Here is a 27,465-nt window from a genome sequence, read left to right on the forward strand (position 1 = left end):
TGGTTCAATCTTCCTACAAGTAGCTCTAGTTTATTCAAGAATGCTTAATTTTGCCTGAATCACCTCTTGCAATTTGCTATTTCCTGCTTACAGGGAAGATAAAAAAGGATGTCTAATTGAAAATGTAAAGTATATAAGTCATGTATCAGAAAAATTAAAACACATAAGTCAAAAGCATTGCTTTACTTTTTCACAAGAGTCGAGACCCATGTCTTCTCATGCTCCCCCCAGCCTGTGCCACAGCTCTGCCACCGTATCACACTGCCTGCAAGAATGCTGCTGAGTTACTCCTTGCAGCTTTCTCTGCAATGAAATATTCCCTGCAGATTCAGCTTTGTTTAGTCAATTTTTAGTCAACTGAATTTCCAGGTGGTCATGTACCCAGTGGATGAAATATTAGCTGCTTTCCAAGTGCTTCAGGGAAACATGATTTTATTCCTATATTTGTTTCCTTTGGAATTTAAAAATAAATGTGGCCAACATCTCTATCTCTAGGTACTGAAAGAAACCAAATTCTAGATCAGGCTAAAAATTATTTTTAAAAACATCCATTTGTTCCATCACTGGACAAAACAACTTCATCAGAATAAGAAAATGAGCAGCACTGCTGAAATGATGTGTGTTCCTGCCACTCCGCCTTGCATTCGCCTATCTTTCAGCTATGCATTTAAAAATAACACAGATACTTTCACACAGAGCAACTCGGTGATGCTTTTTATTTATCTGGTTCTTTGCACTTCTAGCTAATGTCCAATGCAGGAGGTCCCAGCTTTGTTGTGAAGGCGTCTTGTTCAGCTTTGCTAGAAAGCAAGCTGTGAAACGCGGCCTCTGTGAAGGAGCCACAGTGCTGGACTTTAACAGCAATTCTCACTCTCAGCATCCAGAAGCCACTTTGCATTCAAGGGATCATAACTTAAGCATAAAGTATACAATGCTCATAAGAAATTAAATTTAAAAAGGAAAAATACGACTTCTGCCTGCACTGAGAAGTCTGTTGGCAGGGCTGTGCATTCCACTCCTGTACAGGAGACAAGGCAGTACAGTTCTCATCAAGCTTTCTAACTGTGTCACAGAAAAACTGGAGCCCTGCCACTGACTTATATTCACCCTCCAGTGAAGACAGCAGCTTGCTCCACCTCTTGTTTGATTTCAAGAATTTTATCCAGAACAGTGGCATTTTAGCAGTGAGAAATGTGCCTGCTAATATCATGGTGGCCTAAGCTCAAACCCCGTTTATCACAAATGCAGCAGTGCCTAAACATGGCATGTTCCTGAACGCAAGAATCAGCCGTGGTCAAGGAGCAGGATTTGATGAAGTCCTGACATAAATTCTGTTCTAAAACTCACTGTTTTCATGTGGCGTGGACACACGAAAATCAGACTGTGTGTGTGGAAAATTAACAAATCTTTGAAAAAAAAAACCAAAGCTGCATAATCTGCTGTATTTCAGTTGGTCTTTATCCGCAAAATCCCAGATCTTTGTTTAAGCTACAAACAGACTATAAAAATCAGCTCACTGGCCTCTCTCCTTATTATCCACATCCCTGCACAAATCAAATGAAGCTTTTGCTGTAAAGCTGATAAAAAACACCACACACATGAGCAAGCTGATGTATTTAAAAAGTGGTTATCGTTTCTAATCCTTTCCTCTCTCTCCAGGGAACATCATCTTTCCAAGGAACACACAAAACTCCACCACTGAGCACACATCAGCACTTACGCTTGTTTTGATTAGAGATTTTCTAAAATAACAATGAATGAAGTAGTCTGGCATTAACATTGATTTTTAGCACCTAGGGAAGTAGTAAGACAGTTGTCCCATTGTTTAAAATCAGTGAATAGCCAAGACCAGTTCTGACAAATATTTGCACTCACATAATCTATTTCAGAGACCTCACAAAATGAACTATAGTAGCTGGTTTGATAGTATGTGGATGCTTTTGCCATTTCTTCGTAGATAAACCAGAACCCCATGTGTAACACAGAAGAAGAAGTCACAGATGCTAAACTTACTCCTGACTCTCCTAGCAGGCAGTGGGATTTGTCTGCGACTCAAAGTACCGGCTGAGATGTTCTCCAGTTCCAGTTCCTTGCCAACTGTGCCAGGAAAACAAAGCAATTTTTATTATCTAATGTAGACATATCCAAATGATATGTCTAAATCCACTCTAGAAAATCAAGCTTAGATTCAGGGATGAAAGGACGAATGCCCATTTCACAAGGTGTAAATCTAGGCTTTATTGTCCCAAATCATTGCCCCAAGCCAATGACTGACAGCACTGGGAAACCAACGTGATATCAGATTCAGGTCCCACCTCCTAGAACTGAGTCTTTTAAATGGGAAAATTTCCCCATAGGTTGAAATTCCTCTCAAAATATTAAATTATCAGCCATTGCATTCCCTGATTTCAACCTGAATTGTCACAGACTTGAGCCAAAGACTAGAAAATTTGACTTACAACTTAAGCAGTGCCGAGAGGTTTAAAAGTCCCTCTTCACTCTGTGCATATTAAAACATTGTCCATTCCAAGACTTTGCTTTATAAATAAAACTGCAGACATGAGTTATGGTTTTAGACTCTTGAAAATATACACATCCACTCCCATGCACAGAGTAAGGAGCAGAACTACAGCACTCAGCGTCACACACAAATTTCTAACTGCGACAGAATGGAGTAAGGTGGGCTTCAACGTGGGCTTGAGCGCAGTGAGTCTTGCATCCATAGCTGTGGTTCTGCATCAAACACCACGTACATTTCATGTCGTGTGTGATTTTTAACTTGTGTAACACACCGCATGCCTTACGCTACTTAGTTTCTATCAATTTAAGGTATTAAGAGCCTCACCTTTTACATGAAGGCAGTCAGCAGTTTACGTAGCAGGGAGCAGGGTGAGCTATCAGCATGCTCCCTGTGAAGCACTGCCTGATCTTGAAAAGAGGAAAGGACAAGGAAATGGAGATGAATCTACTAATGCAAAAAGCCTTTGCTCTTTGTGAATTTTTAAGTACTGCTAAACAGCAGGAAGAGCACTTCAGAAGCAGCAACAGAAGTTTGGGGATTATGAAATATCAAAATAAAATCTACTCAATTCATTGAAGCCGTTCACATCTGTAGGACTTTCTCCTGTAAATAAGGTCTTTCCATTTCAATTTTCTCTCATCCTTTTTGTCTTTTTTTTGGACATTAAAATACATAAGGCAAACACTCAAGCCTGGCTTGCTTCAGAAGCAGCACAGACAACTAACTGTTTGAGGAAACCAAACTTAATTGAACATAGATATGTATTTTAAAGGAACGGAAACGAAACTGACATTAGGGAAGTAGCAAACACTGCATTCCAGCAAATTCTCCTCTCTTTAGCTAAAAGAAGTTGTCAGGGTTTTTTATTTGGCAATTTCTGTTAAATGAATAATCAGATAAAACAAATAAAACCAGAAGTAACACCTACTTAGTCTGACATAAGCGCAGAGGTGAATCGGATTCAGCCTTTAACAGCTGCCCTCAGGTGCCTGCGGAATCACAGCAAGGTAATTCACACACCGTCAGGGCAATTTTCAATGGACTTCTGTCAGTTGAACAGCTGATAAAAGCCGTCTGGATGATCAAATACTGCATAGTGCAAGATACAGAGAGTGGTGAATGTATGTAAGCCCAATCAGTCTGAATGACAGATCTGCCTCCTCACTGCCTAGTTTTTTGTGACTGTTTTTGACAGCTATACATATTCCATTTTCAACAGAGTTCAGAAGTCCAGGCCCTATCTATATGGCATTTTTAATTCACATCTACACAAATGTCATGGCATTTCTCTAGGGGAAAAAAGTGTATAAGTTGACTTTTGTGTCAGCTAATAAAATTATTGTATAATTCATGCAATTATATTTCCTTAGCTATGTATTTATATGGATACCTAACAGTTACAAGACAAATGCCAGACACAGACAAGATGATGCAGTCTACACAGAGTGTCACTACTACCCAAAAAGGTGTGAATGAAAAAGTATGGAAGAAGTATGAAGAAGGTATGGAAGAGGCTCAGTCTTTCACAAGCACCTACCAGGTTACCCCTCCGATCCCAAATGAGACGGGTATGAATCACTAACCGTTTAGCCTCACAAATCCAACGCACGACTGTCATGTGATTGAACACGCATTGCCCTTTTCTGTCAGACATTTAATAACGGAGAGAGACACCAGCATTTCTCTTCCGTGTCTAAGAGGCTTTCTCACCTATAAGAAACCTAGAAATACAGACCAAAGGTATCCTGGATGCTAAAATCTTAATGAGTGAAAATGCTGGCTATTTGCATGACGAGTTTTTTCTGTGGTACAGATTTGCTCTTAGAATGTGCTTTGATATTCAGGTCTGCATTTTCAACTGCATTAGTGGTATCAGCCACCTAACCTCACGCTGGCTTGTCATATGCACACGGCATGTATCTCCTCTGTGTGCCCCTGGCAAACCTCCCCTCAACCATGCAAATGACTTTCACTGACTTTGTGGAAAATTAGGTGTTTCGGAATTTTGAAAATGAGGGCAATTTTTTAAGCCATTAAATATATGCCCTAGAACATATTCTAGCACCCTGTTGTTGAAACCTGTTGTCCATGTTCATCATCCTCACAGCCTAACACTAAAGCACTGCCTCGGTAATAAGGAATTGTAGATACAAGAAACAGAACAAAGTAGGGCTGCCCTTGCAAGTAAAGACAAACACTATATTGCAAATTTGATGACCAAAAATCACATCATCTAATTCCATCTAAGATGTAGATGGACTTCCATTTACAAGAGGGTCAACTAGAAAGTCTTTACAGTTGATTTGTGCAGAAGATAACGCTCTGATGAGCCTGGGAGATCCCAGTACCTATGCAGTCAGATACCCATCTCCCCTGTGTGGCAGTGTTTAGGATAGGTGGCATCTGAGCTTGTCCAACAGAACAAATCTTACCTGAATTTAATTTCACAACCTGAGTAGACAAGATTTTGATCCTTTGCTAGCTGAATCCCTTAGACCTTCTCTAGATGTTGAGGGGTAACTTCAGTCACAAATACAGCAGAAGGCAACAGCTTTATTTAGCACATACATCATTTGCACAGCATTATCTACAGTAGCTTTTCGTTATGAATTAAAGAAGAAAAACTCACTAAAAAAGTACATAGAAGCACAAATTCTCAAAATGGCTACTGGACAGGAATCACTGGGTTCAGAATTTTTCACCTCCAGGATGATAAAACTGGCAGAGACAAAATAAATGAAATCATGTTAATTTTCCACATAAAACCAAGTGGTTTTACGATAAAAAGCTGAAAAAGACTGTGTGCTGAAGTGGAAACTGTCTTTTCTCCATTGATAATGTGATGCAGTCAGACACACCATAGAAGATTAGAAGTAACCTGCAAGGTTTTATTACCTTTGATTTTTAGCTGTGTGCTACATAAAATTAATTTGTATTTTGCTGCAGAAAATGCAGAATTAATGATGCCAATGTGGAAGAGAGACTTTTTTTCTGTGCAAGTTCTGTGAATTCTTAAACCTCAAGCAATACTTAGAGCAAAAGAAAAATATCTGCTTTGTGTTTTATGGTGAGATACAATTCACAAGAGGTCCGGTTCAGATCATGCATGCTTTCAAACTTTTGGTTGCATAGCTAGACCTCATTGACTCTGATCTTTAAATCAGATTGGACCTCTTAGAAGGATAAGTAACTTAGCATGGTATTTGGCAATTTTTCAGATCCTGAGAAAACAGCGGTTCCCATGCTATTTCAGTGCCTTCTCTCCAAAAAGATGCAAAATGTGGCTATGGTGGCAAAACGAGAAAAATAAGTGAAATACATAATAGTAAAAAAAAGTAGTTAACCACAGAAATAATTTTCTAACTAGGTAGCATCTTGTCCAAAGCTTTAGGAAGGGTGGTCTAAAGAGATAAATCTTACTTTATAGTGAAAGTTCAGGAATTATAACTCAGAGGATTTGTGTTTTCTTCCTAGCATGTATAACTACAGCAAGACAATTCCTCTTGGAAATTTTCAGAGTTTTAAGAATACTACTTACCCAGCTCACTCTGTTGCCTTTCACAGGAGATAAGACCTGAGAACACTCAAAAATGGTATTAAGAAAAAAATCCATCTTGATGTTTACTTGGAAAAAAAATCTCACAACACTCTGGGGAGGATCACTGTGTTTTTCAGGGGCTAGGTTTCCCTGCATGTCTGCTATAAGCCAAATACTGAGCCTCAAGTACGTCTTAGAAATGAACACACAAAAATAGGTATTTGGGATCTGTTCTTCTCCTACCTCCTTCTCCAGCGTTCACCCCAGTAGCAGACATTACAAACTCTTACAAGCCTTCATTCTCCCTGTAACAAATGCCCCTCAAGGTCTCAGTTCCTTTTTCCCTGGCCAGCCCCAGCAGGGACCTTCTATCTCCAGCCAGAAGAATTTCCATCTGTGGTAGGGCCCCCACTAACTCTTTTCATGCACTGGAGAGGAGGAGATGAAGTGGCAGGAAATAAGGAGCTTGGACGTTCCAAATAATGCAGAAACAAGAATAGGAAAATTGTGCCCAACTGTGTCAAATTTGTAGACCGTGACACTTGCAGGTAGCATCCTTGTAATTCCAAAAGACACGCACCTGCCTACGGAGACATAGCACTGATGAACACCTGTGTCCCACTAAACTGAAAACAAATAGCACAGCCTAACCAATCTGCAAACGAAAGGCAGGTAGTCTTCAGTAAATTCTGCATAGCAATGCATTGCTATTTGAACAGGGAAGGAAGGCTCAGACTGATTTTTGTAGATTTCTTACTTTGACCAAAATTAGGAAACAAACCCCAAACCCCAAAACCATATAAATACAGATACCTTTTAACAGGTGGTTCAGTTGGGTGGGATGAATCAGTAAAGCGGTATTTCCAAGGCATTTCAGGGATCCTTGGAACTAGAAGTGCATGGTGAGGGGAAGGCAGGCTCAACGCATGCCGATAAATGTTCCTGAACTCATCTGGTTCTTCCTACCAAGAGGCAGGGAGCAGTTGCTAGAGCTGATTCAGCTTCCATCCACATGGGAATTACAGCCATCCCAGAGGTTGCGGAGGCACTTCTGGATGTCATGTAGCGTGGTACTCTGCACTGACAGCTTTGGAGCTGGTAAGGCTAACAAGTCCTTCACAGGGGGATCCACCAGGCCAGAGCCCCTTCCTGCCCTCTCCCACTTTCATCTTCTCAGATTATGCACAAGGTCAGGATGTGAAAGCGTATGAGGGAACTGGGCACGCAACTGCCGTACAAAGTCAAAAAAGAATAACTACTTAAGATGTCATGTTAAGTAAATGCAAAGGACTTTGAAACACGGCTACCCACCCCTCTGTGCCGTTGGTTTTTTCCCCCCCTTAAGTAGAAAATTGGACTTCCCTACTCTGCAGCATGTCTAGAATACTGGGTGGAGGGCTCTGATGAGATACACCTTTAGCAAAGCATCTTATAACCTTCCAGCCATCCTGGACTAATTTTCATTGCACTTTTGGCAACGTATAAAATTAGGTTGATTTCAAACAAAAGGATGCTCTCATGTGGTCTGAGGGAAAACAAATAAAAGCTCGAGTCACTCCTGACATGTCTTGAGGAATTCAAGGCATCAGATTTAATAGTCTATATTAAATGTATTATCCCTGAAATAACTTCTGGCAGTTTTGAAGCGCCTGAGAAAATACTGCGGATTGGAAACTTGAGGAAGATGATCTTTAGTGCCACTGCAATTGTAAATAGTAATGACGGCAGACAGATGAAAGCTTCTCTGCTGTTTTGAAAGAGAAATACATTACAGAAATCATAAAAGCATCTTCTGTGACAGCAAAGGAATCTATACAAAAGCTCTGTAAGAATAAACAGGATATTAGCTGAGATTCATTATTGCTGTCTTTGTCGATGTCTATATTTAAGCTAGTTCAGCAACAGGATAAACCTGATTGTTGCTCAGTGAGCACAAGGGATCTGAGATGTGAAACAGGAAGTTAGAGTTCTTCTGGAGGAAGAAAAAGAAGAAAGTGTAACTTTTAAGAAAGGTTTCCACGGATCTGTCAACCGCACTCAGCAATCCCACCAAACAAGTCTCAGTTCCCTTTGAGGATTTGTAGCCATTCTCACATCATCCAAGGAAACGTTTACATGTTTTGTTGAAGGATTCTTATGTTTTCTGCCTGCGACGTGAACGACATCTCTCTCTAGTCTGAAAAAAACATGTGATGAGTTTAAAAGGTGGTATATATTGTTCTTTCTTTAATTTCAGCAAAGGAGAATGAACAAGATTTAAAAAATAATCACATACTCTTTGGTTTGTACTGAGACATGGAGTTCTTGCCATTTATGTAGAACTGGGCAGGACTCATCCAAACACAGGCAACTAAGTATGGCATAATTTGAAGTATCATAGCAGAGATAAGAATGGGAAAAAGTGGCAAATGATCCAGGGGGAATCTGAGAGGAAGCTGCTTACTACAGTCCAAAATATCTAAAACTCAGTTAAATTTCCAGACCAATACTTTGATGAAGAGTGCTGGATCTCTGCCATGAATTAATGAGAAGTTTTTTTTCTAGATACAGAGCTAGCTGGACACTAGCTTAACAAGGTAATTATCAAATGAAAGAGAACCGCTGTACTGCTGTGAACCTGCATAAAGACTTATAATTACTGATGTTTTGACCTATCTTTGTTTTAGAAGAACCATGCATTTTAATATTTTTGCAGAAAATACGTTCAGCTATGTTGTCTGAAATAGTAGGTTTACTTATGTATAATCAATCAAACATTATCTTTCCTAGACTGCTTTTCAAATAGAAAGGCTATATATGCATGACGTTTTACCAAGTCAGTTATGCCAGAAACCTGGGAACACTAGTAATTATTTTATGAAAAAGTAAAAGTTTAAGTTTCATGAATAAGTTTCATAAATGATGGTAAGACTCTAAATACACAGCATCATTTTTTCAATAGTGATTTCTCTTTTCCTCAAATGGCTGTATATAATGACAGTCATGGATATATTAATGCGAAGTTTACATGAACGCTTGTAAAAATGACCGTAAGCATTCTCTGCCTCTGAAAATTTTGGTCATTGCCACTTTGCCTCATCATTGCATAGGTAAGGCGCATGGGTAAAAACCAAAAGCACTGCTTTGCCCAAGCATTGTTGACTTTAATGTAATGACTATACTAGGTTGCTAAATTCTTGTTACCTCGTTTCTTCACAGCTAAACTAGCTAGACATGTCAAATAGCATCTTTCATAAAGTGAAAACAGTGACAAAAATCCAAGTATAACTATGGCTGTATAAAGGAAAAGAGAAAGACATAAGCGCATGAAAAGCTTGCAAAAAAATAATTTATAACATTCTTCAGAGAGAATGAAAATTGGATGGTAATGTGTACATGAGAAGCTGTACATGCTATTGTAACACAGCTGTCTGATCCAGGTTCCCAGCTCTTTTTCTCTACTATTAGAACTGTTTCAAAATTTCATGGTAAAGGGCTCATGGCTGTCCCTTTCAATCCTGCTGACTTTTGCTTGCGAATTCAAAGCACATAGAAGAAGTATAGTTTAGATCCTATCAACAGGTCTAGAGAAATGTGTCACAGTCTGGTGAGTAAATGTATCAGTTTCATAAGAACAAATTACAAATGCTGTGCAATTGCAATAACCCTTACTTTAAAAAAGAAGTCACAGAAGTGGAATACTCAATTAGAAAGACAGGCAAGCCAGAAAATTCTCACATGCCAATATTATCTCATTAAAGCCTTGCTTTAAAATGGCTTTAACATGCTCTTTGTAAATAATATTTTTGTTTATTGTTTCCGCATATTAACTAGCAATTTCAGTAGATACTAAAATGTTTTTAAACAATCATTCAACTTAAACAGAATTGAATGACTACCTCATGATACATCATACAAACAAGCAAGAATCAAATCCTGACATTGTCCTCCTTACTAGGAGGTCTAAAAGCTGGGTCAGTCCCTTTTTTCCAGAACTGGCAGTTCTGTAATGATGAAGGCAAGGAGAGAACCGCTCCTTGCTAACTGTCTTGTGGGAGACTTCATTTTTTCTTGCAGCAAGATGCACTAGTGGTGGCCAGGTCCAGAGGATGCTCTGGCACTGTGAACTTGGTAACAACTCTCACTGTCCACTTCTGCTGAGGAGCTACACTGCCATTTTCTGTACTAGATAACGACGTTCCCCATGGACGTTACTTCCATTCCTAACACTTTTTTTTGTGTGCTGTGGGTGGGTGACCAAAGCACTGATCAGAATCACCAGGTCCACATAATTGGGTTTAGTATAGCAGTGACTTGCCAAAGAGAAGCAGGCATTGATCCTAATTCTAGCAGTTGCAGCAAAATCTTCACCAAAAGCTAATGTTGCATTGCAATGTGCTCAGATGCCAGGGGATGTTCAAATTGAAGCTGACAGCACAATCTTAATCCTGCTTCCCTACGCAGCTGTATTGCAATAATGCAGACTGTAATTACATGATCACATACATTTGCACAAATGAATTTGATAGTACACAAATTTACTACCACCTAGATCTGTGTGTACCTTTCTACAATCAAGGGACATACCAAGGTATAGTAATACTAATTTGAAGTCACGGCAGTCCACAATATTTTTACTGACATATTGGTTACATTCTTTTGAAAAAAGTTATGGCTAGGAGCAGCTAAAGTTATATTTATTATACCTGAGCTCTACACTGTAGAATCACACCATGGGATTCTAAATAGGTCTTTCATCTTTGTTCTTATTAAAGAGAATTACGGGGGGGGGAAAGAAGCTTCAGAAGAAGGCGTTTTGGGATGTAAGACTGGCTTTCAAAGTATGCTAAGAACACATACAACCCCACTCTCTGAGCGATGGGGTTTCCTTCCGTACAGCACTCTAGGACTGGCCGCTGGGGCTAACCGCTTGACCAGACATGGGGGAAAGCGGGTCTGGAGCAGAGAAACAAGTTACTACTGAGCCTCACCACCGTCTTACCCCCCCAGGAAGGTCAGCAGCACCAGAAGGGCAGAGACATAGCTGAAGAGCAAGACTGCAGACCTCACAAAGACTAAAATAAGTGAAAAAGATGGGAGGCAATGTGCTGAGGTCTACTTTCTCATATCTCTAGAAGAAAAAAAATGAAGCAGGTGTTTGGGGAAGAGGAATAGCCATCAGACCAGAGAAGAGCATTATCACAGGAGCGTTATCAGTGCTGGATATGTAGAACAGACACCTCTATGACTAACATGCTTTTTTTGGAAGCAAGGGAGAACAGAGGATTATTCCCTCTATGCTATAAATGATACAAAAAGTAAAATTAAACTAACTTTTTTACCCAGGATGCCAGCCATGACACCTGGCAGGATGTCTAATGAAGGATTATCACAAAGGGGTTCCTTCTCCAGAGCTAAATTCACACTCACTTTTTAGCTCAGTTAACGACCATCGTTCTGAAGTCAGTGGCTGAATCACCCCACTTTGGTCTGTGCTGCGGAGAGGTCCCCAAGCTCACAAACTGGAGTCCCTTCACAAGAGAGGAATCGGACGAACTCCAGAAATACATCTAATGCATGCCAGCTATTAACAAACACATAGCTCTCTAGACTGGAGGGGACCTAGTCCAAGGTAAACCTCTGCAAAACATGCTGTGTGGATGTCGTGTCCTCAGCACCAGCTGTTTTGTTCGTCAGATCCTCTTCTACTACACTGCCCTGCTTACTAATATCAATGTGGCCTCCAGCTACTAGCACAAGATTATAGCCTTAAATCAACAAGCTGCACCTGGCAGTGCTAATAGCACAGACTCTACCTTTCTGAAGGTGGCTGGAGGCGCTGGATCACCAAGTTGGAATGTATTGCCCTTTCTATTTTCTTTCTATTCAAGCACCTTCTCACTACCATAACACACTTCTCAAGTTGTACACAAATTCACTTCACGGGTTGTGCACGTTTTACTAAGCTGTTAACTCCTTCTCTCAGCATAAGATATCCTCTATGTCATTTTCATTCTAAAACTATTAACCAGTTCAATCAATTTAGTTGTGCATGCATGATGAAGAAAAGCAGAATATTGAAAAGAAACAGTGTAGAAATGGGAAAGGGCAGACACTCCTTTGTTTTTCAACTTGATAAACATTTTCTTGGTGCAAGGCCACATTCTGGTTCAACATCTCTTTGCCTAGACTTTTTTCTTTTCTTATATTTTTTACTTTTTTTAAAAATAACCATGACCTGGAGCATCCCTTTGGATTACAGAATTTGATGCATAGCCAGTCATGCATGTGCAACTGTCCCTAAGAGCCAAGCCTCAGCAGAAAAGCCGGTGTGCATACAATCTTGAAACAAAAATAGCTGTCAAATCAAAGCTAATTTGCCACAAAAGAAAGCATTGATCCTCAGTTAGGGAATACCAAGATGGTTTGAGTTCAGGATTGCTTAAAAAAAAAAATCATAGGAACTTGATTTTAGAAAAGTGTATTTTTAATCTCTATAATCTCATTTAATAATGGATGAACTGATTTTCCTTAAGGCTGAAAGGCAGGACAGGTGGAGGGAACACATATTGATAATACCAGTTCTTGAGAGTCAAAAAAGTTTTAAAGTCTCTGAGAAACTAAAAGAGGAGAGGGAAACGGTTTATACAGCAGGCTGCTGCTATCACATGTGCCACCAAAAATATTTTAGTTTAATGCTCCCTTGGACCAGGGTTCTATTTTACCTCATTTTAGTGAATTAAATCATACTACAAAGGAACTTAGATCTGAATGAAAGGAACAAGACTGATATCAGGATGAAAAGTAATGCTGTATTAATTTAGGTCCAAACATTAAAGACAAAAATAAAGTTGAATTACACAGTATTCTAATATTTTGGACTAGATAAAATTATATGTAAAAGCCTTTTTCATAGCCAAATGTAGATGGGAGTAATGGATTTTTAAGAGATATAACGAAATGGTCAACATCCAGGCACTCAGTGAACCGCACAGATGATGTTGACTCAAAAGCTGCTGCTTTTGATAGCTGTCCACTGGTGCTTCTCTGTGGTGCCCACATCCTTCCACTACAGCCAAAATGATAAACTTCTAAGATTAGCCCAGGTCAGAGATGAAAAGCAGCTGTTTCGAGCTGAATGGTATGAAAGAGGCAACGCTGATAAGAAAGGAATAGCACTTCCAAGTTCAGTGTAAAGGCGCAAGCCCCTTTGGCTGAAGTAACTCTTCCTAGCAGGCGGTACATTCTGGAGTAGAGATACGAAAGAGGCATCACCTAGACTCTTGTCCAACGCTAAGCTACATGTGACAGCACCCTTGAGCAATAAACTTTTCTCAACCAGTGAATGATCCACATGTCTTGGCTGGGTGACAGCAATGAAACAGACCTACAGAGTGAAACTAGACGATTGCAGGTACCTCCATGTGCTGCAGCATCATCTCCTCAGCAGCCCAGCCCATCCCTAGTACATCAGAGCTAGCCTGGACTCCTTCTCTTGGCTTTCCCATACAATATAAAACCAAGGTACCAACACTCACTTTCAATGACTTGGAGTCAAGATCCTTCAAAAAAGAGGAGCTCTGGAATACTGGACCAGTAGTTGAGTAGAAGAGTAGTCTGAACTCCACAAAACCAATGTCACAAATCTCAATCGTTCTGTTTCAAATACAATACATGCTCCTGTAAACTGTCCTCTCTGGTGTAAACTTTTAGTAGTATCTCTATATTGGCTGCAATTGTTTTGAAAAATCCTAAATGAATACCCCACAGAACACACTTCTAGGAGAAAACAAGGAAAGAAGAAACAAGAAATGCAAGGTACTGCTTACACTGCTATATGTGCCAGAATGAACTTAAAATACTGTGGTATAAAATCTGTATGGATCAGACTAGTGGAACAGCAAAATGTCAGCAACATTTTAAAGGTAATATAATTTGGAGTGCAGAATTCAATATGATATAGAACGATAGCCACTGTGTAATATCTCAGCCTTCTCATACACAGCAGACTTTGAAAAAAAATTCATGACTACATTTATTCAAGGAAACTTCCAATATGGAATTGGGAACAGTATCTCAGTGTCCAGAGTCAGCTTTTGGCTCTATTGCTACTAATCATGGTGCTGCAGCTGACCCAGTTTAAATGTATTTCTATAAAGATTCCATAATTTTTGGTGATGTTGCACATTGTATTCTCCTAAGCCATCTAAAAATATTGCAGTACAGTAAATACCTAACACCTGAAAATAAGGTGCATCATGTGGAACAGCAGTACTGCATCATTGAAATACAATGTAAGAGTTTTATTAAAGTTTTATTTGTACACTAAACACAAGCATGCACATGTGTGTAATAAAACAAAGACTATATTAGGATTCACGTTTGCATATTTGACTGTGTTCTATCTGTGTGTGCATACATGTCTGTGAGATTAAATGTGTGGGTAAAGGTCATATTTTGCAGTGAATTTTTTATTATCCGAACTTAAAAAAGATTATGCGCAACTACAAGCCTTGTCCTACTAGTGTCCTACAGCCATGAGGTCTGCAACATCACTACTTACAGTGTTAAGTGTGTATACACAATATGCAATTTTCAAATTATTATAAAGTTATCGTAATATACGTAAAGCTCTCAGACCCATTAGGATTGATATTCTGATTCATCTACACCTGAGGATTCAAAGCGGGAAGAAAAAAGTCTGCCAGTCCGCTCTTCAGCTATTCAGTGCTCTATAAAAGGAAATTCGTTTCTAATACCTTCAGGCAATCCGTATGCTGCAAAGTATAATAGTTTATACTGGCTGTGGGTAAAACTACTATACTTAGTAAAATGCCTCTCTTTGGTCTAGAAATGAGATGACAATATAAAAATACGCTCTGCCGCAAAGTTTCCAATTTTTTATGGTATTGCTTAGGTCATTCATAGAGTGGGGTGTTTCACTACTGAAAGAGAAACAATGTAAGTGTAATAAAAGAAAAGAAATGAAATGAAAAATGCAGAAGAAAAATATTTCCTTACTACTAAGGGAAAGACACATACAATTCTAGATTTGGATGAATATTCAGACTGAATCTTGCTTCTTACAGGAAATCTGTATGTTAGAACATTTTTCTGCAAGGACGTAACATATATTAACTGATCATCTTAAAAATCACCTGATAATTTTAAAAGCTGCAGTAATAACAACTGAATGTTTTCAATTTCATATAAAAAATACTTTAAAATACCATAGTATAGCAACAATTTTATTTCTCAATTTAAAAAAAAATATTAATGATCTGCCTGCCAGTTATTCAGCAAAACAGAAAAAGTACTGACCTATTCTTCACAACTGCTGTCACACTATGCAAAGAAATAAATTATTTACCTTGAGTTTGGAATAGTAAAAAGTTGTTTAATATTTTGGTGTAAAAAACTATTGATTCCCACTATCTTGCATGGATTTCCAGCATTGTATTAACATGGTCTCCAGCAGAGAGAAAGAACAGAACACTACATAATTTGGACCAAATGGGTGAACAAAAGCCAACCACAACAAAGGGATTATTTGTATTGGGCAGGGAAAAAGCCCATAAATCACTGTGATTCTCTCATGTTAATTTTGCTTTTATTCTTCCTGCTCTCTGAATGGACTCTAGACTCCTATAATATATCATGTCCTATTATATTATGATTTCTCCCAAAGAGAGCTTATCGCTTAATCTGTTCATACAGCAGCAGAATCAATCTGATTGACTGGGATTTTGGTGTGCCATTGCAATTAGAGGCTATATATAATTGTGCAATATTCACATTAGGAGTTTAGCAGACCTTTTCCAGGTGCCACTTTACAGACATAGGGACTTTGACATTGATTTGTATAACATGCTTAGTAACAAGCAGAAAAGATTTAAGATACCCATTTCTAAAACACCTGAATTCTTGTATTTACTTGCAAAACACTTGGAAAAGAGGTTGATAGAACAGTTTTCATGATAAACCTTTCCATGGAGTACCTAACCGAGGCTGTGTGTATACACACATGCATGCACACAGGTTGCACATGCATTTTACAGTAAAGAAGCCCCTTTGTATTTTAAAAGTAGCGATAACTCAAAAGCGCAGGAACATTATGCTAACTAGCGAGCCTGCAGTGGGCAGAGATGAAGGTCTAATTCATACCTGCTAATCACAAACCAGGAACTAGAAAGAATTATTCCTTCAGCACCTGTCAGTAACATGGAGAAAAAAAAAATGTATGTTCTGAAGGAAATTGGTGGAAAATTCTTGTGGGAAGTCTTGCATAGCCAGCAATATTAGAAAAACATTATTCATGTTGTTAAAAATGAGAAATAGTAGGGTGTTTTTAATCACAATAAGTTTATCACCCAAGATGAGAAAATAATTCCAGAACTTGTTACGATGGCTGAGACTGAACTGGGCTGAAAGCTGGCACTTGCTTTGGGACCAGTGACTCCAGGGAACCAGAGATGCAGGTCAGACACAGCCCCTCAGCTGGTGGAAGCTGCACAGCCTCCCCAGGGAATGTGCCCCAGGACCTCGTTTTGCTTATCGGTAGAAACTAACCTCTCAATGTACCTTTTTTTTATACAAATTAAGGCTAGCATCTCTTCTGCTCACCGTGCATATTGAAACAGACTACATGCCTTTCCTTGATAGGTCTTGTTATTATGTCCCATTTCCCCCTCTCTTTTTTCCCATGTCTTCTCTTCTGTAGACTGATCAAGACTTGCTTTCCTCTGGACATTCTCAATCGGATCACGTGTTTCTATACAAATACCATCTAAAACGTACATTCAGTACAAACGGACAAAGAAAAGGTAATCCCAATCAGTAGGAGAGATACAGCTGGTGCCTCAAAATACTGGATTCGCCAAAGCTCAACTGCCTGGGACAAAATACAGCTAAAAACTATGCATGAAAATTAAGAATCTGTTAAACAGACTTGGTAAGATATCCAAAAGCCACAACTATACTGTGAGAAAGAAAACAACTTTGGCAAAAAAGTTAGTGGAAAAATCAAGGCAACAATTAGAAGGAAAAAAACCCTGATAATTATGAATAATAATAATAATAACAATTAATATAGTATGTAAAAGAAAAGATAAAAAAGGGGAAAGCATTCTGTAAAAACACATTATGAAATATAAAGTATTAGAATCAGGTGCTGAATGTGTCAGTGAAAAATCCACTGCTGTACGGGCTAAAGAAAATAAGACAGACCTTGAATTTTATTCAAAACTTAATTTAATTTGGAAACAAAAAAAAAGTTAATATCAATACATAAAAAAGCATTTTTGTTCTACTTTTGGAAAGAATATTGATCTTGAGATGAAAAGTGCTTCCTAGTCCATCAGCAGCTAAGAAGGATCTTAAATAGATTCTACTAGGAGTAAACATTTTAAAATCAGCAGTTCTAAGAGTTCCTTTTGCAGATTTCTACCTGGTGTTATAAAATAATAATAATAATAAAAAAAGAGCTACTGAGGGAATTAAAAAAAACAAAACCAAACCACTACTGTTGTGCTGATATTTAAGAAGGGACACTATACAGTCAGGTGACGGTATAACATAATACACTTGCTTGATATCAATACAGACAAAATAGTGAAAAAAATTATACAGGATTTAACTGACAAAGGCTGAAGTGAAAGGGATGTAATTAATGCCAGTCAACATGGGTTTATGTAAAATAGGTCTTGTCAAACAAATCTCATTTTATTCTTTGATGAGCTTACAGAAGTTTGGGTGATAAAGATAAGTGCATAGGTGTAATACATTTAGACACCTGTAATGCATTTGACTTAGTAGTGCATTCCTTATATTCTTAATAGAAACTATCAATATATAGTTTTAATAAAGCATACGTAAAATGAATTAAGAGCTCCTTAAAATACCAATTTTAAGAAGTAATAATCAATTAGAAATCATTAACTGGGGGATGGAGGTGCTACTGGTGATCCGCAGGCACTTGCGGACCTGTTAGACCTGATTTTAATGAAATGTTCATCTATGTTCTGAAATTAAACTTAAAAGTATTGCTAAGAAACTTTGGAAAAAAAAGCAAAACTAGAAGAGTGGTATACAAAGATGAAGACCAGGCAGTCGCACAGCATGATCTGTCTCACTTACTGAGCTAGGCCAATTTACTGTGTTGTACCTGAACGCTCAAATCATGTTTAATGACTGGGATTTCCTTGGGAAAAAAATAAAAGGAAAGAGAAAGAGCGCATTCCTGGAAATACTGCAATCTGTTTCTCTTGGCAAATTTAATTTTCTCTGTAAGAGTTATGTGAGAGAAGCCAGACGACAGTTTTATAGAAACCTGGGCTGATAATGTAGTGCGTTAGCCTCTCAAACCCATCTTTTTGACAATAGTTAAGCAAGTGGGTAATGTGTGGCAAATTTTCCCTGTTTATCCCCAAAGTATGTTCCCTGACTGTAAGAAATGACCACTAGGTATGGCTTTCCATCATTGACCCGAACAGAAGTTATCCAACAAAGGGCTGTAAAGTTACTTGTATCGCACAGGTTATAAACAGGGAAAAAAGCGCAATGAATCTGCGGCAGCTCACTCACTGTGCATTCACTAAGTAATTTGTAGTAAAGTCTAAGATACAGCCATGTAATATATTCTAAAGGCACACAGAGAAACTTCAACAAGCACGTTAAAGCTGATGATTTTACCATTTGGCCCAAAGTTCACCGTACTCTGAAACTATTGCCCCCAAAATCTACCTCTAACTTTCCAGTTAGCAAAAAAATCAAGAAATTAAGAAAAACCAAGCAGGGTTCATGACCAAATAGAGAAAATGAATAGTAAGTGCATAAAACGCAAAGCATGGTATAGTTATATTGTACATTCCAAGCACAAACTGCAGTAGCAATTATAACACAGAATGCATATTCAATTATCAGCTACAGATCCAGAGCAACAATAAAGCTGATATCGCTATATTTTTGTAGGGCTACATAAAGCAAAAGAGCTCAACTGGTTCCTTCTGAAATTTCTGATATGTAACATTATGCAATGCCATATAAAATTGGGTGATGGAAGCCCATAAAAAGTGCTTGAAATTCTCAATACATTCTACATCTATAGGCTTAAATAAAACCACTTTGAGGACTCCATCATACCTACCACACATGCATTTTTTTGTATGGCTACAAATGTGATAGCTCATGCTTTTACTTCCTCACAGTATATAGCTCCTCCACAAACAGAAAGCATTTAGTGAACAGAAATGTAGACAAGCTCTAATTTTCTGTTCAGTGGCAACTGCATCCATTATGCGTTACAGTGTCACTTTGCTCTGAAAGAGTTAACTTTCTAGCTCCTATTCTCTGCAGTGCTGCATAAACACTGCACATTATTCTTACTGAGCATGCTTCATCTTTCCTGTCTCCACAGTCTTGGGCTGTCAATCACCTGTCAGTCCCTACCACATCAGCACAGTGCGCATCACCAGGCTGTCAGCACAGCAGCTGATGAGACTCTGCTAAGAGCTGTCAATCAAACTTGTTTCTCTTATCTGTTCGGGAAATATTTTGTCTCTAAGAAACAAAGAACCTGGGCAACAATGGATCAGAGTCTAGTATTTACTCTTTTACAGGGATAGAAGGCTCTTAACAGGAAACGAATGTTTTATTCACAACAAGGAAAAAAAATAAATCGGCTCCATTAGGCATATTTTCTTTTTTTAGTTTTGTTTAAATCCTATTTACTTCTTGACCCAATAAATCAGGGCATAATAAATTAAAGCAATTTTCTTTTTGCTCTCACTGTAAAATGAATTTCACAGATTTACTTCTTAGCTGCTGTTAAATACTGTTCAATGTGGTTTAAAACAGGTAGCATCTCTTTGGTTTTGAGAATCTTTCTCAGTCTTTAAGCGTTAGAATGTGTGAGCTTTCTCTCCATCTCACTGTAGCCAAAAAATGCTAGAGAAAGCCAGGCTAGAGAAAACACACATATTTTACACCTTTGTTACATTAAAAAGTGTTTTTATTTTCTGTCATTTTTCTCATTAAAACTCAATTTCAACATAGAATTTAATATTGCGAGTAGGGTTCATAGATAACAGCAGACCAAAAGAATAGCTGAGGGGTATAAGCAAGCAGGAGAAAAACACACATTTTCAGGGGATGTTTGAAAGAAGATAGTATCTTCTTTCTTGAATGTTCTACCAGGGAGGAAGAATTGCAGAAGGTGAAGTTCTTACATCTAAGAAATAAAATTCTGAAGACAAAAAGAGCTGCTGCAAAGATGGGCACAGCAACAATTTCAGGTCTAACACAGAATCTCCGCATGGGAAGTTGAGCTGGGCTCCAAGTTCACATCTACCCAAGGCAGAATAATGTTCTGCAAAGATAACTGGTCCATATCTAACAAACCTGGCAATCAAATTAATTAGCACTGGTGGATCACTGAACTAACAGACCTTTACTCTTCCCAGGGCATAAGTAAGTATCTTTACATGCTGCGCCACACAGATATACAGGCACATTTAAAGCTCTCCTGAGTATCAGTACATAGTGCTGTCTCATACCAAGCGAAGTAAACATAACCCAGTGACTCAAAACCCCCACTTTGACCCATACCTATTTTCCCCTACAAATTAAAGAATCTCAGAGCTGATAGTCAAAGAGAAACCTCGCAGACTCAACAGTGAGAGTAGCAAAGTGAAGAAAACTGCTTTTTTTCAGTATGGAGATGAGCTGAGTGCTGTAAAACACTCATAATGCAAAAGGCAGCCTAAAAATATTTGGTGTTTTTTGTAAAGCTTCAGTTTGGGGCCATGAAATTAAATAAGCAGCTTACTTTTCTGAGACAAAAAAAAAAAAAAAAGTGAGTTTACAACCCTGACAGTTTCTCTGACAGAACTGCATACTAAAAGTTAAAACAAATTGGAGGCAAGTAAAAGTAGTATTTTTTTTCTAAATCTTGTAACACACTATAATTTACAGGCCTGACTCACATGCCCTGGACATTTGCTCTGGCTGTGGGATTGGGCTGTCCAGTTGAGAGCAGAGGGCAGTCAGCACCGACTGAGAAAAAGGCTGCGGTAAGAAACTCGAGGAAAGGAAAAGTTTAAAGCAAGCACGGAAAAAAGATCCCAGAGGGGTCTGGGAACTGCAGTCAAGATTAGAGAAGAAGACAATATGCAAGTTTCCAGCAGCCTCCCACAGTGCTCCTGGGGCTCTGGAGAATGAACCTGGGGCAAAACACTGTGCTACTCCTCATCTCCAGTGGCTTAAGGCAAGATCCGGATAGCCCCTGAGAACAAGGAGAGGAAAAGGCTGGGAACTGTCACAAGCCAGAGAAAAACTGTGGCCATGGACAATGAAAAACTATTTGTTCTTTCTCCACACACACCCCCCCACAAGATATTTTCTGGATTTTTTTTTTTCCTCCAGAAGAGAATTTTATAATACCTAATAGAGGGAAACCATCAATCACCCAAAGGGAAGAAAATCAGGTGGCAGCCACAACTGAAGTCAGAGATGTAAGCAGATCTCTCACAGGCTGAAGCAAGACAAAAGCAGGCAATTTTGAGCTGAATCCTGGAGCAAAGGCAAGAGGTTGGCATCTTCCATCACCTTCAGCTCTACAAATCACTTCTCAAAGTGTGCCTATTTCTCTTTACTAGGGCCTAATCTTGGTACCCTCCATTACTGTTTCTGCCTTCTGTCTTTTCTCTTCCCTCTCAGCCAGTTCCAACGATTTTCATTCCCACTACACACTAAAGACTATGCACACTGGGCAAGGAGGAAGTGTCTTGCTGCAGACAGCATGGATGGAGACCAGGCACTTGTTTCATCTTCCAAAACTCCACACTTGGTGCTGCCACCACTCAGCATACTCTGGCACACCTAACAGGAGCCCCAGACCACTGGCCAGTGACCAGTTACTTGGAAGAAGGGTACTGGGTGACATTATGGTCTTTTGGGAGATGCCAAGACCCTCCATAGTCGCCATGGAGCATGTGCATGGTTGGGCAGGCAAAACAGAGACTTCGATCAGGTCTCTGTGCTCAGCAAGAACCTGCTACAGGTAGAAGCGATTGTCAACTAATGTTCGCACCCAAAGGGGAGCAGACTGCTCTGTTCTCAACTCCTGGACGTAGTTTTGGACACAAACTTTCCTAATAGGAAGAGAGGGTTGCTCTTAACAACAAGCTCTTAACAACGAGCAATGCTGGAGGTGTCCCAGGTAGGGACACAGCACCCCCAAGGCGGCTCTCAAAGCCTGCTCAGGGGGCAATGGAAGTCCCAGACTGGAACGGCTCAAGCATGCTTTTTCAAGTATCACTAAACAGGAATACTGGGTGCATCAGAAAGAATCACTAACACTGTAGTTCAGCATTACGTAAATATGGAAAGGAAACATGAATGAACAGATAGAGCCCTAATGCTAAGTTTTAATGGCAGATGGTGAGAATAACACCAAGAGCAACAAAAGTTTGTGCAGAGGTCACAAATTAAAACCAGAGGAAAAATCCTGTGTGCCAGTCGCTTTTAAAAATGTGTCTACAGTAACTTGATCTTTCAATCAGGCTTATCAGCAACAATGCTAAGAATCACAGTATTGCCACATACCAAACTGTTCCAGATAGCACAACCATTATCAAGCATTTGTGACAACAGGAATATTTTGCTCTTTGACAGATTCTTTCATATGCAGCACTGTTTTCCAGAAACACAACTCCCTCTGATCTAACTGGACATTAATTGCTTTTCTGCTGATGTATCTGTGCCTTCTGGACTGATAACACAACTAGCAAATCTGATATCTGACAAGTTGACTCAACCTAATCAGGACAGATCAGCTGTTACCAATGTTGCTATAGGCTGTAATTTGAGGACCTTTACAGAGTTATCACTTGCTTTGAAAGGCAAGAAACTGTAATTCTGTCAACACTAATCCCAGAATGTGCGTTCAAAGCGGTTGTTATTTTTTCTCCAGGAGAAGGTAACACTTGTCAAATAAATACCTGAGATAATTGATAAAAGGAATTAGAACTATGTGAATGATACGCTGACAATCAGTCACTCTCACGAAAAAGAACCTCACAAGACTCAGGACATTAAGTAGAGAGTACAAGCTGTCACCATGAAGCAGGGGTCACTCTGAATGGAGTGAAACAATGGGCAACGCAGTCTTTCAATATTTACTTATCTCGCTGTTGCTTAGTGCTAAAGCTGAGTGAATTATTCACTACAAACAATTTGGTCGATGAATTTTACCCCTTTTTGCTGCTCAGCATATGCAGGCAATGGATGCCAATGCCATCAGGTTTATTCACTGCCTCACTGTTATTCAAGCTTTCATTTAGTGCTTGATTGAGAGTATTCTAGACTTCCACTGCTGTTCAGACAATACCCAGGGCAGGTCCTCAATGTGTGCAAACAGCATAGATCCACACAGCTGATGGAATAATGATTAGCTACACCAGCAAGGATATAGCTTTTGGTATTTTTGTTTTTATGATCCCTGTTTAAATCTGGAAGCCCTTCCAGCAACACTACTGAAACTTGCTACAAAGTTCCCTTTCCATGAATAATTTTGCCCACAAGACTCAACACTTGAATGTTTGTGGAAACCAAATTAAAGAGTGCAAGTACAGCCATTGCAAATTAATTTTAAAATTCCAATTATTATATTGTATTATTTGCCCTACTCCACTAGGAAATAATTTATTTTCATGTAATAAGAGTCAGAGGAATTCCACAAAAGATGGATTCTCAACCCATGCAATTCTTTAATGAAATTTGATGGTCACTGAATACAAACAAGTGACTCTGTCATTGCCAGGGTTGCATCTGTCTCTTACAGATAAAACTGTGTTTAGAAACTCAGGCTTAAAATTTGAACAAAAAATATATCTCTTACTGTATCGCTTTGGTCCATCTTCCAAACAAAATGAAAGGGTTAAAGTTGCATCATCTTCAAAAAATTCAGTTGCAAAGGCATCCCACCAGAGGTTGTCACTATCCTAGGAAGCAACAGATCATTCACTTAACAGGAGGCAAAATGAAAATATGTTCATCCTTTGTAAAAGAAATTCGACAGGATCACACATAGTTTGCGCTTTACCAATCATTTTGCGGTGTAGATGTCTATATGATATTTCAAACTGATTTTCCTAGATAAAATTCATTTCTAGTTTAAGAAAAAAGCTAAAATGCTGAGTTTATTATACAATAAACTTTCATTTTATCAAGCATATTAAATATGTAAAAACTTTTGTTCTCATAAACACAGGTTTTTCTTCAAATGTTAAAAACGATTTTATAAATCAGTTGCAAATAAAGCGATTATGACTTCCCCCCTCCCCACCCCCTATTCTGAGCTGTGTATCTCAAATGCTTGGTCCTAATAATGAAAAAACCTCAGTACTTAATTCTATAATGCTACATAACCCGATTATCAGCATGAGCTGACAAGAAAGTTATTTAGAAACTAAATATAATAGCCATTCCACTCCAATGCATTTAATATAAATACAATGGTACTGCGGGTTAATTAAATACCAGCTAGTTACTTAAATGTAGTTGTTGTGAGAAATCTTTACTTTCCAGTGCGATACACGAAGTGAAAACAATATTTTAAGATGACCTCTGTATACTTTGACTTACAGTAATACACATAGCTGGAACATAGCAATTATTAATATAATGTACAATGTAAAGCATATACCCATACACCACTACTTTGACAATTGAACCAGGCATCTTCAGACCTCGGTGACCGACCACAGGCACCCAAACCTCAACGTCTAGCACCTGTGCAAGTGGTCCAGCCCGCAAGGCTTTTCAGAGAAGTCGGGCAACAACCGAATCTACTAATTGTTTCATTCAAAAGCTATGGGTATATTTAACAGCTGGATTTGAAATGTTTGGTGCAGCCTCTTCTGCTCCTTTGAGGCCCTGTGATTTAAATCGCATGCAGCACACAGGATAAGCAACAGAGCAGGAAATACGCTTCTGAAGATGCCCCAGTTGCACCCCTCAGAGGCACTCTATCCCACTCAGGGCAGCTGCCTTCCCAGTGTGCAAAGCCACCTTCATTCAGCATAGTAAGCACTGAGTACCTCTTAGTGCCTACGCAATATATAACTAACCCAGAAATATTTTACCTTCACAGGAAAAAAAAGCTGAGATAAAATGCCAATTTAAGACAAAACATGTATCTATCATATCCATTATACGTACACATGCAGAGAAATAACTGGCTGGGGTTTTTAGTACTGCTCCTGTTTTTCCTGAAGATGTTACTACTGGATTTCACTCCAACCTGCTGAGCAGGGTATCTTTCCTGCCTCACAACTTCACTTTGATTTTTGTCATGCACCCAATGGAGAAAGGGTAGGGACATTTTTAGCATTCAGGTCCTACCAGACACCCCCAAGAGACTTCTTGGCTAGGTCAAAGCCTGTAATTCACCTTCCTTGTCAAGGCTCATCCCACCCTGCAGTGGCAGGACACCCAGCATCATGGCCCTGCAGTGCTCATTCAAATTTCAGTCACGCAAAGAGGTACCAAAACCGTCCCCCACAACTTGGAAAGTTGTTGCCACAGAGAGTTGCTGCTCCTTCTTCTTTGCTGGTGTAAATGGGACGAGTATTCCCACGTGCAATCAACGCTCCATTGACAAGGTGAGTAGCCAAAACAGTAAGAATGGAATATATATGCTGGTGTTCAACAGGAGCCCAGCCACTAGCTTCTAACAACACATCTTAGAGCACCGACCCTTCACTCGGGACAGCCTGGTGGGGGACATTATAAGCCCATACCAGAGTGTATTGTCCAATAAGTAATTAGGAGCTACCACTCTCTGCCATTTGCCAAGACAGGCTGCCGTATTAACAGGGATCTTTTGGACATAATTGTCATAGGGAAGGAAGAGAGGAGAGAAGGATGTAAGAAATGCCACATACCACGTTTGCACTCTCGTTAACTCAATAGTTGAGTATCACTGGATCTACTGATGCAGCACCCAATGACATGGGAGGCAAAAGCAGAACATGACATAGTTGGGATGCAAAGGCACACGGGAAAGACGGAGAAGATGCAAGGAAAGTGCAGGGCCTCACCTCAAAACCACACATATTTGCACTCACTCTTGCTTCCAAGAAGTCTGAAGACAAGGAAAACGTGGAGATGGAATTACTGTAGATTCCCTCCCTGGATAGATGAAACGTCCAGATCCTGTCACAGTTTGGATGCTGTCCAAGTTCTTTATCTTATGCTTTTGCATATTTTATGTCAGGAAGAAGGAAAAACAGAAAAAGCAACACCCCACCCCCACCCACAAAAAAATCCCCAAGCCTTAACAGAATACATAAATCCTGTCAAGCCTGCATATGCTCTGCTGATTAATTCTATGCTCCACCCTTGTCACAGGTGGGCCCAACTACTCTCACAGCCAAATCGTGAACAAAACCGAATGAGGTGTCCCCTAGCCAAGCTGAAAAAGGATCCAGTTATTACCAAAAAAAGAGTAATAATAAAATCATCTCCTTTTTTTTTTTACAAAAAGGGGATGGTGAAGGCAAGGCTGCCCCCAGGCATCTTTAACTTATGCTCTGACAGGTTACGGGGGATTTTGCCAGAGTAATTATTTTTCTATTCAACAATAATGAGAAATTACCATGGCAACCTCCCTTTCACGTAGTGCACTCACATGCTCAAACATTGAAATAATGGCCTAAACATAACAAAAAAACCCCTAATACTTTAAAAAAAATTTGTATTAAAATAAACTTCAGGAATGTGTCAAAGGAGAGAAGAGGGCAGAGACAGCCAGCAAGTTGGGTCAGCAGTAAGGATGCCATGCTGCTGTAGCCAGCTACCCAAGCAGCAAAACGTCCTCTGCCGCAACTGTCATTGTTCCCTCTGATCCCCTCCACCCTAGTATTATTTGTAATTTGAAGCATGGCTCAACTCTGAATAGGGTCTCCAAGTAAATGGAATCCTAGGGTTTCAATATTTTTCCCTGACTCTGATTTCTTTGGCAAATGTAATCAGACTTTAAATACAATGATGTTCTTTTTCCCCCTCCATCTAATAGTCCCACGTTCACTGTGTGATCTGAGAGTCAAGCTGGGTTCTTCTTTACACCTTACACACTCACATGATTAAGAGTCTGCAAGCCAAATGAGGCTCTCCTACTTGCCTGTGATGGTGACTGCTGAACCAAAATAGATCTTGCAACTGGAATATAAGGCCAACCGAGCCTATGCCATTTTCTCCAAATTCCTTTATTTTTGTTTAATGACTTGGAAGGCAGAATGGAGTTCATGTAAAAAGTCAGTACATGAAACCATGCTCGAGAGAGGATGCAGATACCTTGCAGGACAGAACTGGAATTCAAAATGATTTTGATAGATTGCAGAAATTATCTGAAGTGAAGATGAAATTC

General features: G+C 39.2%; 1 protein-coding gene across 17 annotated transcripts in view; it reads right to left on the reverse strand.

Annotated features, from left to right (window-relative positions):
- LDB2 (LIM domain binding 2) overlaps nt 1-27,465 on the reverse strand; it is a 220,091-nt gene that overhangs the window by 117,598 nt on the left and 75,028 nt on the right. For 9 of the 17 annotated variants that reach the window (XM_055795646.1, XM_055795644.1, XM_055795645.1 and 6 more), the window contains 2 exons: nt 23,935-24,037; nt 2,014-2,097 (listed from right to left, as the gene is read on the reverse strand). In XM_055795646.1, coding sequence (XP_055651621.1) covers nt 2,014-2,097; nt 23,935-24,037 — 187 coding nt within the window. The remainder of the gene's footprint in view (nt 1-2,013; nt 2,098-23,934; nt 24,038-27,465) is intronic. The other 8 variants (XM_055795651.1, XM_055795649.1, XM_055795650.1 and 5 more) reach the window with 1 other exon arrangement.

Source organism: Falco peregrinus, chromosome 2 (assembly GCF_023634155.1).
Source record: "Falco peregrinus isolate bFalPer1 chromosome 2, bFalPer1.pri, whole genome shotgun sequence".
Taxonomy (NCBI): domain Eukaryota; kingdom Metazoa; phylum Chordata; class Aves; order Falconiformes; family Falconidae; genus Falco; species Falco peregrinus.